This window comes from Ochotona princeps, chromosome 25 (assembly GCF_030435755.1).
Source record: "Ochotona princeps isolate mOchPri1 chromosome 25, mOchPri1.hap1, whole genome shotgun sequence".
NCBI classification, from domain to species: domain Eukaryota; kingdom Metazoa; phylum Chordata; class Mammalia; order Lagomorpha; family Ochotonidae; genus Ochotona; species Ochotona princeps.
Window position 1 is genome coordinate 25,466,825 of NC_080856.1, and position 14,109 is coordinate 25,480,933.

General features: G+C 53.5%; 2 protein-coding genes across 2 annotated transcripts in view; both read right to left on the minus strand.

The window, feature by feature from the left end:
- The window catches only part of ZNF862 (zinc finger protein 862), a 28,640-nt gene extending 24,475 nt beyond the window's left edge, over positions 1 to 4,165 (minus strand). Inside the window, exon 1 of the mRNA XM_058681410.1 lies at positions 3,932 to 4,165. Within this exon, the coding sequence (XP_058537393.1) occupies positions 3,932 to 3,955 (24 nt within the window). The 5' untranslated portion in view covers positions 3,956 to 4,165. The remainder of the gene's footprint in view (positions 1 to 3,931) is intronic.
- Positions 4,166 to 8,490: 4,325 nt separating this feature from the next.
- LOC101521581 (SCO-spondin) overlaps positions 8,491 to 14,109 on the minus strand; it is a 46,731-nt gene continuing 41,112 nt past the window's right edge. The window contains exons 88-100 of the mRNA XM_004594502.2: positions 13,717 to 13,875; positions 13,477 to 13,593; positions 13,045 to 13,183; positions 12,707 to 12,909; positions 12,464 to 12,591; positions 12,235 to 12,377; positions 12,075 to 12,121; positions 11,299 to 11,516; positions 10,900 to 10,995; positions 10,736 to 10,796; positions 10,392 to 10,522; positions 8,747 to 8,897; positions 8,491 to 8,513 (exon numbers count right to left, since the gene is read on the minus strand). Coding sequence (XP_004594559.2) covers positions 8,491 to 8,513; positions 8,747 to 8,897; positions 10,392 to 10,522; positions 10,736 to 10,796; positions 10,900 to 10,995; positions 11,299 to 11,516; positions 12,075 to 12,121; positions 12,235 to 12,377; positions 12,464 to 12,591; positions 12,707 to 12,909; positions 13,045 to 13,183; positions 13,477 to 13,593; positions 13,717 to 13,875 — 1,616 coding nt within the window. The remainder of the gene's footprint in view (positions 8,514 to 8,746; positions 8,898 to 10,391; positions 10,523 to 10,735; positions 10,797 to 10,899; positions 10,996 to 11,298; positions 11,517 to 12,074; positions 12,122 to 12,234; positions 12,378 to 12,463; positions 12,592 to 12,706; positions 12,910 to 13,044; positions 13,184 to 13,476; positions 13,594 to 13,716; positions 13,876 to 14,109) is intronic.

Genomic DNA, 14,109 nt, shown 5'->3' on the forward strand with positions numbered 1-14,109 from the left:
TGTAAGACAGGTGAAATAGGGTCTGGCATGTAGCCCAGTGGATAAAGTCCTCGCCTCCCATGTGCCGAGATCTCATATGGGCACCGGTTCTAATCTCTCTGACACGCTTCCCATCCAGCTCCCTGCTTGTGGCCTGGGAAAGCAGTCGAGGACGGCCCAAAGCCTTGGGACCCTGTACCTGTGTGGGAGACCCGGAAGAGGCTCTGGGCTCCTGGCTTCGGATCGGCTCAGCTGTGGCCGTTGCGGCTGCTTGGGGAGTGAATCAGTAGACAGAAGATCTTTCTCTCTGTCTCTCCTGCTCTCTGTGCATATGACTTGCCAATACAAAAAAATAATAATAATAAATCTTAAAAAAACAGGTGAAATAATTATTTTAACCTCAATAGTAGGCATCTGAGAAAAAATTGTATAGATAATTGTTCTGCTGCTATTACAAACTCAGAAAAATAGTTCGACTGTTTTTCCTTCAAGTCCATAGATGTTCACTGAAGAAAATGTAGACAACAGAAATACATAGAGGGCCCGGCAGCGTGGCCTAGCCGCTAAAGTCCTCTCCTTGAACGCCCTGGGATCCCATATGGGGGCCGGTTCTAATCCCGGCAGCTCCACTTCCCATCCAGCTCCCTGCTTGTGGCCTGGGAAAGCAGTCGAGGACGGCTCAAAGCCTTGGGACCCTGCAACCGCGTGGGAGACCCAGAAGAGGTTCCTGGTTCCTGGCTTCGGATCAGCACAGCACCGGCCGTTGCAGTCACTTGGGGAGTGAATCATCAAACGGAAGACCTTCCTCTCTTTCCTTCTCTCTGTATATGACTTTCCAATACAAATAAATAAATCTTTTAAGAAAAAAAAGAAATACATAGAAAAAAATGCTTTAAGATGGCTCATTTGCTGTCACTGGATAAGAAGTACAGCTAACATTTGGTATGTCACCTAGCCTCTGGTCTGTGAATATATCTGAGTGAGTAGTTTCAAAAGCAAAAATGGGATTATACTGCCAAATGTGTATGTTTCAAATAACTGTTTGTGTCCAAAGTCTTTCAAAGCACAACGCTATTACATTCCCAAAAATCTACTGGGCGATGGGTATGGTGATAAGCAGTTTGTCAAACAGGTCAAGGAATTGGATTCAGTCTAAGGAGACCCAATGTCGAGGAACACAACCTAGACGCTATGTTGACAGCTGAACGCTAACACAAGGAAGCAACCTGTTCTGATGGGGTCAGTGACACCTGTGACCAAGGAACAGGCAGGGCTCTTCTGTTAGACCCACCTGTCGCCCAGTGAACAGGTGGGCCTTCAAAGGCCAAGGAGCCCGTCATGTTAGTGCCACACGGTGAAGAAGGGCTAGGACTGATCAGATAATAAACAACTGTCCTCCCAACAAGAGAGAATACACTAGCACGTGGTGGCTACCTCTCCTTTAAACAATATTATAACAAGTTTTTCATTCCAGGTGACTGTAATGTAAACAACCACAACCACAACAAAAAACTGAATACAAGGAACCCATTAATCATGTATATTGCAAAGAATACCTCTGGACAGTCTCTTAGTTGTTTCAGCTGACTGCAGGGCAACGCTCTGACTTCTCAGCCCAGCAGCCCAGTCCCCTCACCCTGATCCTCATCGACCTCTTAACCGTAGCTGTACCCATTGTCCCGCCTGGAACCTGTCCCAGACACAACCGCACCACTGCAGTCACCTATTCCTGTACCTTTCTTCTCTCCATAGCCAACTATGGAGTCTTCACCGTCCACTTCCTGCCCTTAGATTCCACCAAGCCATCAAGCTTCTGCTCACATCCCTGCTCTTCCCTGAGGGATTTGTAACCACCTGCCCCTGAGCAGGGAGGGCTTTCTGTTCCCTCTCCGCCCCCCAGAGCCTGGCATTCATGCTGATGGACTTACTTCTTTTTTTTGATGGACTTACTTCACTGCACGCTTCATCAACATCACCTCACTCCTGCCTCAACCACCCTCTACAGAAAATATCTCCTAGGCTCATATCCATTCTTTGACCCAACAAATACTGTGAGTGTTTCTACAAGCTTAAAGTGTGATGATTCAAAGATATAAAAGGATAAAATCGATCAAGAAGTGACAAATGACAATATACACGCAAAAACAAAGTGGCGTTCAAAGAAAAATGAGATGGGAGTGGGAAGGAGAGAGGGCCAGGAAGGAGAGGTGTAGAGGCCAACACACATACACCATTTAGCACAGCAGCATCAGCACCAGTCTCCCAGGAGGCCCCGCCAGGCGCCAGGCTCCATGTTCTTCACGGCACTCACCCTGCACCACAAAGAGCTCCTGGAGCCATGCTTTTCTACTGCTGAGAACCTGTTAAATGCTAGTCACTGCTCCACTGTCCCAGCTGGGATGTAAAAGCAACTAAATCAACAAACACACCAATAAATGAGAATGCTGCATTGTGGCAAAGTAAGCTAATGGGATGGGGATGATGGAGAAGTCCTCCGTCTGTTTATTCTGCCTGATCATCTACTTATCTAAGGGTTCCAGATTCCTTTTAGTTTTGATAAACACCACAAAATAATACCCAGGGAAATTCTAGCTAACAGACCAAGCCACTACTTCAAGAGGATTCTGACAGGTTTGAGCTTAAAAACCAACATTCACTTATTTGCAATACATCTCACACTCACTCTCACTTCATCTTGCAATCATTTTATTTCATCTTCAGACACCATTCTTATTTCCCAGGCTAGAAAACAGATGTGCTTGGGAAGGGTATATCTCTGAAACCCATTGTAATCAAGAGCGAATTTCTAGTCATCGGGATTTTCAAATAGTGGTTGGACTTGAATAGGACATTATACTTTCTGTGTTTGAGTTGTGAAAAGCTAAGATAGACTAGCATTGCACAGATGAACTTAGAAATGAACCTCAAATCTCCAATTTCAATCCTGATGACATTTTATAACCCCCTTCCTCTTACATTCTGCCCCTCCCTGCACAGTGGTGTTGTGTGCCCCAGAGGGCTTAACACTAACTTGGCTCATAATTCACCTCCAAACTTTCTACTGTAGAGCTTTATCGTGAACTCCGTAAACTGTGGCTGCAGGGCCTGGAAAAAGTATCCCTGCTGCTTGTGGCAAGAAGAGACAGCAAGAGACACATAAGCAAAAACAATGGATTCAATAAGCAATGGAACACATTTGTCCAGAGAACTTCCTCTGTGTTAGAGAAGTGCGAGGGGACGAAGAGAGAGAGGGAGGGAGGGAGGGAGGAAGAGAGGGAGAGAAAGAGAGAGTGTGTGTCTTTAAGAACTCCCAGCAAAGAACATCCAGACAGCCTGTCCCAAGAGGCTGCCACGTCAATGTGCCTTGTAACCACGTTGGTTTTTGTTGCTGACACGGTGAGGCAGTCTGGCAGCCCTTCAAACCCACAGAGCTGCTAACTTGCTTCCCACCATCTTCTTCCAACGCCAAGTCTGCAGCAAATTTATGAAATATCCGATTCAAGGCAAAGCTGTTCTACTCCATGAGTTAGATAGAGCCCAGACGGGAACGGAATGGATATACCAGATTTCGACTACAGGAGGGTCTAGCCCCTCACCCCGGCTCTCCATGCCCACCCTTCGACACTCACTGGCGTCCAAGCCAGGCTCAAGGCTATAAAGCTAGCTGTGCCCCGGTCGTGAGTGAAACTGGAAAGCACTTTCCTATCACCATACTTAGCGGGTCGTCTGTCCCGGGCAAGCGGCAGGATGGCGTCAGGGTCGGCGGCGGCCCAGCAGAGGAGCCCGCAGGATGCGCCAGGTCCGGGACGGTGGGGGCATCTGCTCTGTCCTCGGAGGGGGCCACTGCCGGCGGGCGAGTCCTTCCCTGCAAGCCTGGCTCATCCGTCGGGGTTCCTCGGTACCCACTCCCGCCCCGCCAGAGCCCAGAGCAGGGCACGGGTTCGAATCTTACCTTTCCCGACTCTTTGTGCGCCATGGCGCGTGTGGACCCCGCCGCTGTCTCCAGGCCGCCCCCTGGCCACCGTGGCCGGCCTTGAGGATGCCGTGGGCGCGAGCACTTGGCGGCTCCCCGACTCCCGGAGCCGGAGGCGCCTGGCGGGAACTCGGCTCCCCCACGGCGCGGGCGGGAGAGTCGTGGCCAGGGGGCCGCTTTACGGCAGCCGGCAGCCGCGGGGCGTCGCGGGAAGCGTAGTCCGTCCTCTGTGGGAGGCTCCCGGAAGGCTTTCTGTCCTTCCCGCCTCCTGGGCAGCGCTCCCTCGGGCGAACAAAGCATCTCGAGTGGGCTAACATTCGGCCCCCTTGCATTCCTAGGACCCTTCTTGAAGGTTCCGGGTTTGACTTAATCAAGGAGGCCAATACTTTCCCTTGCATCAAAAAGCATCCCTAATGGCTGTTACCAGGTATTGTAGGAAGTTTGGATGCACACAACAGGATGTGGCAAACCCTTACTTTCAAGGAACTTGTAGTCTACGGGGGAAACAGCTAAAAACAGATTCTTACAAAATAAATGAAAGCTATCGTTTCTCGGCCTTTTGGTTAAGGTCAAATGAAAGTAAATGAAAACTGTAAGCACAAGGCACTATTCAAACACGTTTTGTCACTTTAAAGTGTGGTGGCGAGAGGACATGGCGTGGCTAATCCAAAGTCTACTATATTAGCTCAGGTGTTTTGTTGCAGATTAAAAACACACTTGCTGTCTTGTCTTCTCTCGACTTTCTTAAAAGACAGAAATACTACAGAATAATTACGATAATGTATTTAATCTGTAGTATGCACACATGTAATATCTATAATACTAGCACAAGTAATTAAGAGTAAAATGTGCAACTTTAATAAGTAATTCTTTTTTTTTAAGATCTATTTATTTTTCTTGGAAAGGCATGTTTACAGAGCAGAGAGACAAAGATCTTCCATCCATGGGTTCACTGCCGCAAGTGACCACAATGGCCAAAGCTGAGCTGATCTGAAGCTAGGAGCCAGGAGCCTCTTCCGGGTCTCTCACACGGGTGCAGGGTCCCAAGGCTTTGGGCAGTCCTTGACTGCTTTCCCAGGCCACAAGCAGGGAGCTGGATGGGAAGTGGAGCTGCCGGGTTACGAGCCAGCAGCCGTATGGGATCCTGATGCTTGCAAGGCGAGGACTTAGCTATTGAGCCATTGCATTGGGTCCCGTCATTATTATTTGCTAAGGTTCCTCAGAGCTTCTAACATGAGACTGGAGTTGAGAAGCCCTCTGAGATGTGGATCTAAGTTGAGACATGAGGGAAAATAGGGAAGGCTGATGACAACAAAGAAGTGAACCGGTAGTGAATGTGAGGCCACAAGACCAGCCATAGATGACAGCAGTGGAGTGCAGGAACAAGTAAGGCGTAACGGTAGCAAGCCATGATGGGTAAGTTAACATCGTGAGGACAGACTCCCAAGGTGGAGTGAAGGTCATTTCAACCAGAATGTTGACTGCTTTGTCTGCGTGGACTCTGACAGCACTGGAAACGCCTGGGAGGGAGTACTGAACGTGAGTAAATGCTTTGGATGATGGGAAGTGACTGGGAGCGTAGCTACGGGGTAACACAGCCCTTGCTGCAAGAGCGACAAGGCCTTGCGGCATCAGTGAACATGAACATGGCAGAAGACAAATGCTCTCTCCTTGAGCCTGAGCGGGGTATGCAACAAATAACAGGTTTTTGGAGAAATCGAAGGTATAGGTCATATGGCGTCAGTCATGACATAAGAGACAGTGAGTGACAATGCTTCAGAATGTAGCACAGGCAAGCCCAGAGGGCACAGCTGGGGGCTGGAAGGGGGTTGGGTCAGACTGTGTATGTGGTGGAGGTGAGGTGAGAGCCTTGGTCCTCTGGAGGTGAGAGGCATATGCAGTGAGCTGGACCTGGTTTCTCTTCTCTTGACTATTGTTGCAAATACTTGGCTCAGAAGTTGTCTCCTGGCCTGTTGCTTTGTCTGGTACCACAGTGTGGGACAGGGCGGGGGTGGATATAATGAGGCGCATATTTGAGATATGGGAAGGTAGGAGTGGCGGGAGATGAGGAACACAGGTGATACCCAAGTGGGTGGTCCAGCCAGCAGTTAGATACACAAGCATGTAACACGTGTCGCCTGTCTATGAGGACAGATGTGGACAGTCGGAGTACGGTGGCTGCTGGTGCTCAGGGGTCAGTTCTCAGGTGTGTTTCCCTTTCTGATAGCCCCCCACTGCTGGAGAATTCTCTGTGAGCAGTGGTCAGTACTTGTTGGTCATTGTCACCACCTGGCAAAGAGTGGAGACTCATGTCTGGACTTCAAGGTCTGACACAGCGGATTGCCATGCAGGCCTGCTGCAGCAGGAAGAGCTCACGGGCCCTAAAGGTGCAAATCTGACGAGGCCCCATGTGCATGATCACGTTGTGTCACATGGCTCAGCAGACGTTGAAATAAGAGGACCATTCTGGCTGTGTGAGGGGGTCCACTGTCATCACGGGAGCCCTTTGCAAGGCCTTCTCTGGGAGCAGAAACGAAGTCAGCGGATCCAAGGCAGGAGGAGGATACCAAGGGCTGGATGCAAGACTGGGGAAGGGCATGTGGAAAGCAATGGAAAGAACTGGCCTGGCTGTCAGCCAGGTGGGAAACAGAAATCTCGGTGCTACCACCACCAGGGACCAAACTTAGTCAAGAACTTGAATGAGTCTGGTCTGGCAGTGTGTTCTCCAGAGCCTACAGATAAGAACCTAGTTAGGCCTAACTCTGGATTTTGGCCTTGGGAGATTTAAGCAGGAAATCAGCTGGGTTCTTTCAGGGCTCCTAACTCATAAAACTGAGTTAATGAATAGGGGTTGATTGATTTGACTTCATGGGACCTACCACGGGAGTGCTGCTTAGGCTGGGACCCATGGAGGTGTTGCTTGGGCCAGGATCCACAACCATCGGGGAGCTGGAATGGTAGGAAAGTGAAGTCAGAGTGTGAGTTTCTCCAGAGGCATCACTCACATCTTCCCCTGCTCTTGTTCAACTGGAACTATGCAGAAGCCAGGTAGACCCTGTCGGGAAAGCTCTGGGCACAAAACAGACGCTTTGGGGCTGGCATTGTAGCATAGCAGGCTAAGCCTGCCTCCACCTGGGATGCCTCACCTCGTATGTGTGCCAGTTCAGTACTGGCTGCTCTACTTCCCATCCAGTTCCCTGCTCACACACCTAGGAAAGCAGTGGAAGATGGCCCAAGTGCCTGGGCCCCTGCACCCATGTGGAAGGCCTGGAAGAAGATACTGATTTCTGATTTCACTTGGGAAGTGAACCAGCAAGTGGAAGATTCTATCTCTGCTTCTTCTTTCTCCAATTCTTTCAAATAAAAAAAAAATCTTGAAAAACAAAAAGAAAAAAAAAGGAAGAAGCTTGGAAAGATCTATAATAGCAAACAAACCCATAAGAGAAACATGCTCCCGATTGCTCATCGTGAAAGAAATGCAAACCAAAGCTGCATCAAGATGTTACATACGTCATAGCTACTGAATGACTGTTTTATAAAAGAAGACAGCAAGTGTTGAAGAAGACAAAGAAATGTTCATATTTTGCTGATGAATGCGAAAGGCCACAGGTGCTTTGGAAAGCAATGTGTCAGTTCCTTTAAAAATGTAACATAAACTGCAGAAGGCGGTTGTTCTCCACTTGGGAGACACGCATTTCCTATCACAGCCCCCCGGGTTCCAGGGCTGGCTCCATTCCAGATTCAGGATTCTTGCTAATGCACCCGGGGAGGCAGTAGCTGATGGATGGGTGAAGCAGGCAGGTCTCTGACACCCACATGAGAGATCAGGATGGAGTTCCTGGCTGCTGACTGTTGACATACATACAAAGAGACAAGGTACTGATAGCGTGATGTATTACAGTACTACAAACCATGTTAATTGGAAGAATTGCAGCACTTCAATGAAATGTCCAGAAAAGCCAAGGTTGTGGAGAGAAGCAGCATCTTAGTGGTTGCCTGTGCTGGAAGCAAGAAGGATGGGTTGCAAATGAGCGTGAAAGATTGGAAATGTTTAAAACTGAATTATGTAATTTTAAAGTCTCTGAGGTACTCCTATAAATTCAAAACTTAATAGTGTGCAAATTATACTTGGCTAAAGTCGTTATAAAAAGCAGGAAGAGGGGATGCCAGTCAAAGCCTGCATGGAGATCTCTGCTCCATTGCAGCCAAAATCACATGAAGGCGAGGGGTATGACCTAGGACACTGGCCAATGCGGACTTTATGTTCAGACCTGTCCTGCTACAGAGGAAGAACAGGCTCAGACATAGGAAGTGACTTGTCCCAGCTCACCTACCACGGTGAGTGCCAGCAGGTTCAGGCCCCAGAGCCACTCCTCCTCCCTCTGCTGGGCCCCAGGATGGAGACGCCACACAGTCATGATGCCAGTGTCACTTTATTTAGGACATGCTAGTGCCAGGGGCGTGGATCCTTGGTCAGGGCTAGGTGAGGAGGTCCGAGAAGAGGTGGTAGTTCTGGTAGATGCCTCTAGTGGAGCCTCTCAGTGCTTGGAGAAGTCACCTCCTGGGGGCAAGGGAGGGAGAGAAGGGAGAGCGCTAAGGGCAGGAGATGAAAGCAGCCCAGAGCAAACGCCAGCCCTCCCACTGCGCTGCTCCCAGGTGTGAATCAGTCTAAACACCTGAGCTGAGGTGTGAGCGGAGAAGACACCAATCCCCACGCTGAGACTAGAAGGGCTCAAAGGGGTGCAGTTCACGGCTCCTGGCTCCGCCCCCGCCCGGGGTCCCGCCCAGACCCACCCTGGCAGGCGCTGCATTGGCAGCTGTGAATGACTGGCAGCACCGCGGGCTCCGAGCGGCCGCCGGGACAGCGCAGGTTCAGGATCCGCACCGGGTTCTCCGGGTGCAAGCGGTAGCTACAGCAGTCACACTGGCTTTGCAGGTAGGGCTCCTGGGGGAGACAGGGTAGCTGAGCTGGGGAGGCGGCAAACGGAGTGTCCTCCGTTCTCCAGGCTTTTCTCATCTAAGGTAGCATGAAGGTGAGGGCCTGTCAAGCAGGGTGAGATGGTACGCAGCAGTGTCGCCAAGAAAGTCCCCCTTCCCCAAGAAGTTCCTGCACCAGTGTGAGCATCAGCTGGCAGGTTCGGAGTGTCTTTAACGTGCTGGGTCCTGGCAGCAGGGACAGCCACAGCCTCTACCCCAGGGGCTTACAGTGTAGTGGGAGAGGCAAACAATTAAGCCCTAACTGTTCTGGTCCTAAGTACAAGGTATGCAGACCCCTCTTGCCTCATGATTATAGGGTTCCTCTCTATATAGTCTTCTAAGCATATAATTGTACCTAGAATTGTATTTCTGACTGTGCTTTGGAACTGGTAATACAGTCACACAATATCAAATTCCCCTCCCCCCAAAAAAAACAGCAAACAACAACAACAACAAAAAACTACAAAAGTTGATTTGGTGAAAAACCTCCCTCCAATTTCTATCCCAATATCATTCAATTTCCTCTCCTGGGTTGAGCAGGGGGAATCTCTTAACGATTTTGCTTCTTTAAGATGCGGGCTGACGTGGTGTAGCAGGCAAAGCCACTGCGTGTGATGCCAGCAACCCACATGGGCACACGTTTGTGTCTCGGCTGCTCCACGTACAAGGCTTTCTGCTAATGGCCCGGAAAAGCAGCCCAAGTGTTTGGGCCCCTGCCACCCACCACCGGGATCCAGGGAGTGAAGTAGCAGATGGAAGATCTCTCTCTCTCTCTCTCTCTCTCTCTCTCTCTAACTCTGACTTCCAAAATAAATCAATTTTAAAATAAAACTCTTCAAAGTGACGTATGCATGCATTCCTAGGACAGGGAGTGAGTGCTTTCACTGGGGGAGGGAGTGAGTGCTTTCGCTGGGGGAGGGAGTGGGAAGCTTCGGGCACCAGCTAAAGATCTCTGCCAAGACTCGATAACCCAGGGGGCCCAGCAGGAGGGGAGGAGCACAGAGGAGGGGGTGGAGGGCTGTTCTGAGGGGACCAGTTCCTGGTTAGGAGGAGTTTGAGTCACAGCTCTCCAGGCTGGGCTTGTGGGTCCAGAGAGAGCCACTGCTCCAGACTGGCTCCGCCTCCTGGGACCTGCCTGCAGTGCCCTGCTGCAAAATGCCTGCGGCTCTCCTGCCCCCAGGTGATGGGCTCAGGTGGTGAAGTCTCCCCTGAGTCATCCTCTGTAGTTGTCCTGGCTGTCTACCCCAAGGGGTTGGGGCGCCATGAGCAAAAGAGTGTGTGGGACCAGGACCACAGACAGCATCTACTGAGCTCCCTCGGAAGGGGCAGACTACCAGGTCCACAGCCTGGTGCAAGGCTCTGACCATCAGTCTACCCTGCCTGCCTGTTGGTGCTGAGAGAATGGACAATGCCCTTTGTGCCCTCCAGGCTGTGCCCAGCAGGTCAGCAGTCCTGGGCTCACCTCAGGCATGACGTTGGTGCTGGATGGGCAGTGCCCACTGCAGTAGCTCACTTCTACCTGGTCCAGCTGGCAGGGGCCCTTGCTGAGGTTGCGAAGCTCAGTGAAGAGCCGGCAAGACATAGAACTCTCCTCTGTGGGGAAGAGCAGGTCAGTGTGGCAGGAGGCAGGGGAGGGGAGAGAGGGAGAGGCTGGGACTGAGGGGAGCCCTGGGGTGGGGGTGCCAGCAGCATGGGACAACCCCCTCCCCGGAGCGGGCACATATCAGACTGGAAGGGCTGGTTGGGAAGGAGGGTCCAGACCCAAGAGAGAGGCCGAGCAGGAGGTGCCCTGGAACCCCTCCATACCCAGAGTCTGCAGGCGACACTTGGGACAACAGCTCCCAGGCTCCTGTGCCTCCACCTGGCCCTGCAGAGGGGGCAGTCCCCACACACTCAGCAGGGTGTTCCTGACACCCACAGCCCCTGAGACAAGGAGCCACCTGTGGAGAGTGGGAGGGCTGCGGGGTTACCTGAGCACAGGTGAGGTGGGGGCAGTGCTGGGTGCAGACAGTCTTCCCGCCTTGGCACCGGCAGCTGGCACAGGCCTCCTGCCATTCAGATCCGGGCTGGGGAGAGGGAGGGCAGATTGTCGCTCAGGGCTCTCCAGCTTGTGGACTTCTCTGTGATATTACCCTGGGTCCCTGACCCCAGCCTCGGATTGCACAGCTGAGCAATAAACTTAGATCAGGGTTAGGGCGACAATAAGAGTCTCAGGAGGGAGACGGACCCCTGGGGCCAGGGTAAGGAGCCTCAACCCAGAGCATCCCAGAGAACTGGCTGAGCCTTGCCTACTGCTGCAGGCCTGCCGAGTGGCCAGGGCAGGGGCTAGAGCTGGGAGGGCTGGGGTCTGCAGGGGCGCCGTGTCTCACCAGATGGGGATGCCCCTGGTGCCAGCACTCGCAGTGGTCTGCAGGGACACAGGGGCCCGCCAGGCTGCGGAAGTACCCTCGTTGGCACACACAGCCAGAGGCTTGCTTGGCACTGCAATTGCTAGGAGCCTCTGTGGTGTTTGTCTCTTGGCATGTCTGCTCACAGGGCCCCAGCTCCCCGGCGGCCACCTGCTGCCACATTTCCCCAGTGGGGCACTCTGCTGGGAAGACCATCCACCCCCGCTCAGCCGGGATCCAGCCTCCATCTTCCCTCCACCACCACCACAACGTGCTGGGCAGTCCTACTGTCCCTCTTCCCTTTCCAGAAACCCTGACCCACCCAAACATGAGCTGGGCTCAGACCAGGCCTCGCCTCCTCCAGGAAGCCAATCTTTTCCACCCAGACATGCTCAACCGTGAGGTCATATCCTGTGGTGCTGCCTGCCTGTCAGAGACCCAGAAACTGGCTCCTGCTGCACCTGTTTTGCTGGGTCCTCTGCCTTCAGCAGCCAAGCTGCAGGTGCCCAGATATCAGCCATGCCTAGTGTCTGCCTGGCTCCCTGGGTTGGTGCACACAGCGTGCATGGTGATGGCCTCCGTGAGCAAGGGGCATCACTCGGTGCTCAGGGAATGCTGGGTCAGGAAGGGGCCGCTGGGGGCAGAGTGGAAGGGGCTTCCTGAAGGAGGTGGCTTTGCCTGGGCAGGAGGGAGGGCCTCCATCTCCTCCCCGGGCTTGGCTTTGGAGTGCCAGCAGGGCAGGGATAGCCACAGCTCACCCTGACAGTCGACGGGGGAGCAGCTGAAGGCTCCGCCTTGGCAGACGCTGGGAAGACAGAAGTAGGGGCTCAGATGTCTTCCCATTCCCAGTTCTGCCCTGCTCCCTTGGACCCACTCTTCTATGCCCTACCCTTGCATTTGGTGTACGTGTGTCCTTACCAGCGGGTGCAGTTCTGGGTGAGCACAGTCCCTGGGGGCAGCTCCTGGGCCCGCTCTTCAAAGGTCAGGGTGAGTTCCCAGGGCAAAGTGAGCTGGGCACACGGGCAGGCAGCAGGGGGCACGCACGTGCCATTGTGTAGCACCTGAGGTGAGTAGGCCCAGTTATGCTAGGGCCACCTTCCCCTCTTTCCTCCCCATGCAGCAGCCAGGACAAGGCACCTGTACCCACCTGCCCACTTGGGCAGCCACAGCCAAGCTGGCAGGGTTCCTGCACACAGACAGCACCAGGCTGCAGGTGGGAGCAGAGGTGTGGACACGAGGTGGCACAGGAGCTGAGTACCTGACCAGGGGGGCACTCTGCAGTGGGTGCACAGACAGTGAAGTAAGTGAGCCCAGAGCATGCTGTCTTGGACCTCCCTCCCCACAGCTGGCACAAGGCTTGGGCTGGGCACCCACTGCCCAAGATGCTCACTGGGGCAGGGTTGCAGACCACACGCCTGCCATTGCTCTGTGTCCTGCTCCTGGCATGGTGTCCCTCCAGGATGCCCCTGGCAGCTCCGATGGCGCCTCCTTGTGCCCCCACCACAGGGGGCTGAGCAGGTGCTCCAGGTTGACCATGGCCCCAACACTGGACACTCTTGGTGTGCGCAATTCAGGGACCCATTGACACAAGTGCTGCAGAGGAGGAGCACAGAGCAAACTCATGCACGAGTCAGAATGAGCAGCGGCACCCTGAAGCCCTGACCTGCTCCGCGTCTCCACGTAGAACCCCGCCTTGTTTGGTCCTGGCAGGCCAGCAAAGCAGCATACCAGTTTTGACAGTCCAGCTGGACCACCTCGGCTGGGGCCAGCTCCCTCGAGGCATTGGCACTGGGGAGGCCACAGCGGCAAGAGGAGATGGGCACACAGTGCCCATCCTGCACCAGCTGACCGGGGGGACAGCGGCAGCCTGGGGGTGGGAGAACAAGCAGGATTCAGTGCTCAGGCAAGCCTCCCACAGTAGATTGAGTCCAAAACATGGTCTCCACCAACTCTCCTGCTCCCTGGGAACACCAGGGCCACGGCAGCTCAGCCCACATGTGGGCACCACTTCCCAGCCCTTAGGCTACCAAGAGCATCCACATAGACACAACCCATCTTTGTGGAGCCTCATTCCAGCCCCTCCCTGGGACCATTCACTCTTCAGGGGCAGGTGGTGGGGGCAGTGAACGTCCAGGGAGAGCTGCCGGGTGGCTGGGCTACCTGGGAGGCAAGGTCCCTGCAGACACTGCACGCGGTCCCAGAGGTCAGCACAGCTACGAGGGCATCGGTTGGCACAATGAGGGGTGAACACAGTGTTGCGGGCCTCACAGCTCTCCCCTGGGGACCAGGAGACAAGGTTCTTGCCTCCCAGACAGCACCCTCCTTTCCCCTAAACCACCTCCTTCCTGTGCCATTCTTGGTGTCCCAATGCTGCCCCCTCCAGGCTGGGACAGGAGTCACCTGGACAGGACCCCAGGTTGCAGCTCTCGGTCTGAGCCCACGGCCCTTGACAGCCTTCTCCAGGGGTGCCCCCTGCCTGTCTCCAGCGCAGCCGGAACCCCCCACTGCAGGGTACCTGGCAAGTGCTCCAGGGCCCCCAAGGGCCCCACTGGCATGGATCTGGGAAGAAAACACAGAAACCAGTGCCCAGGTGACACATCCCTTGAGGCCTTGGGCTCTACCCCTGTAGACACTTACCCTCCCAGTGTCCCCCCCTTCTTTCCTCCTTTTTTTTTTTTGCCACTGCTGAACTCCAACCCAACTTCAAACCCACCAAGGTCAGTAGGTGGGCTAACTCTTGTCCACTGGAATGAGTGCATGGCCGGGACCCTGGCCAGCTCACCCCCACCTGCA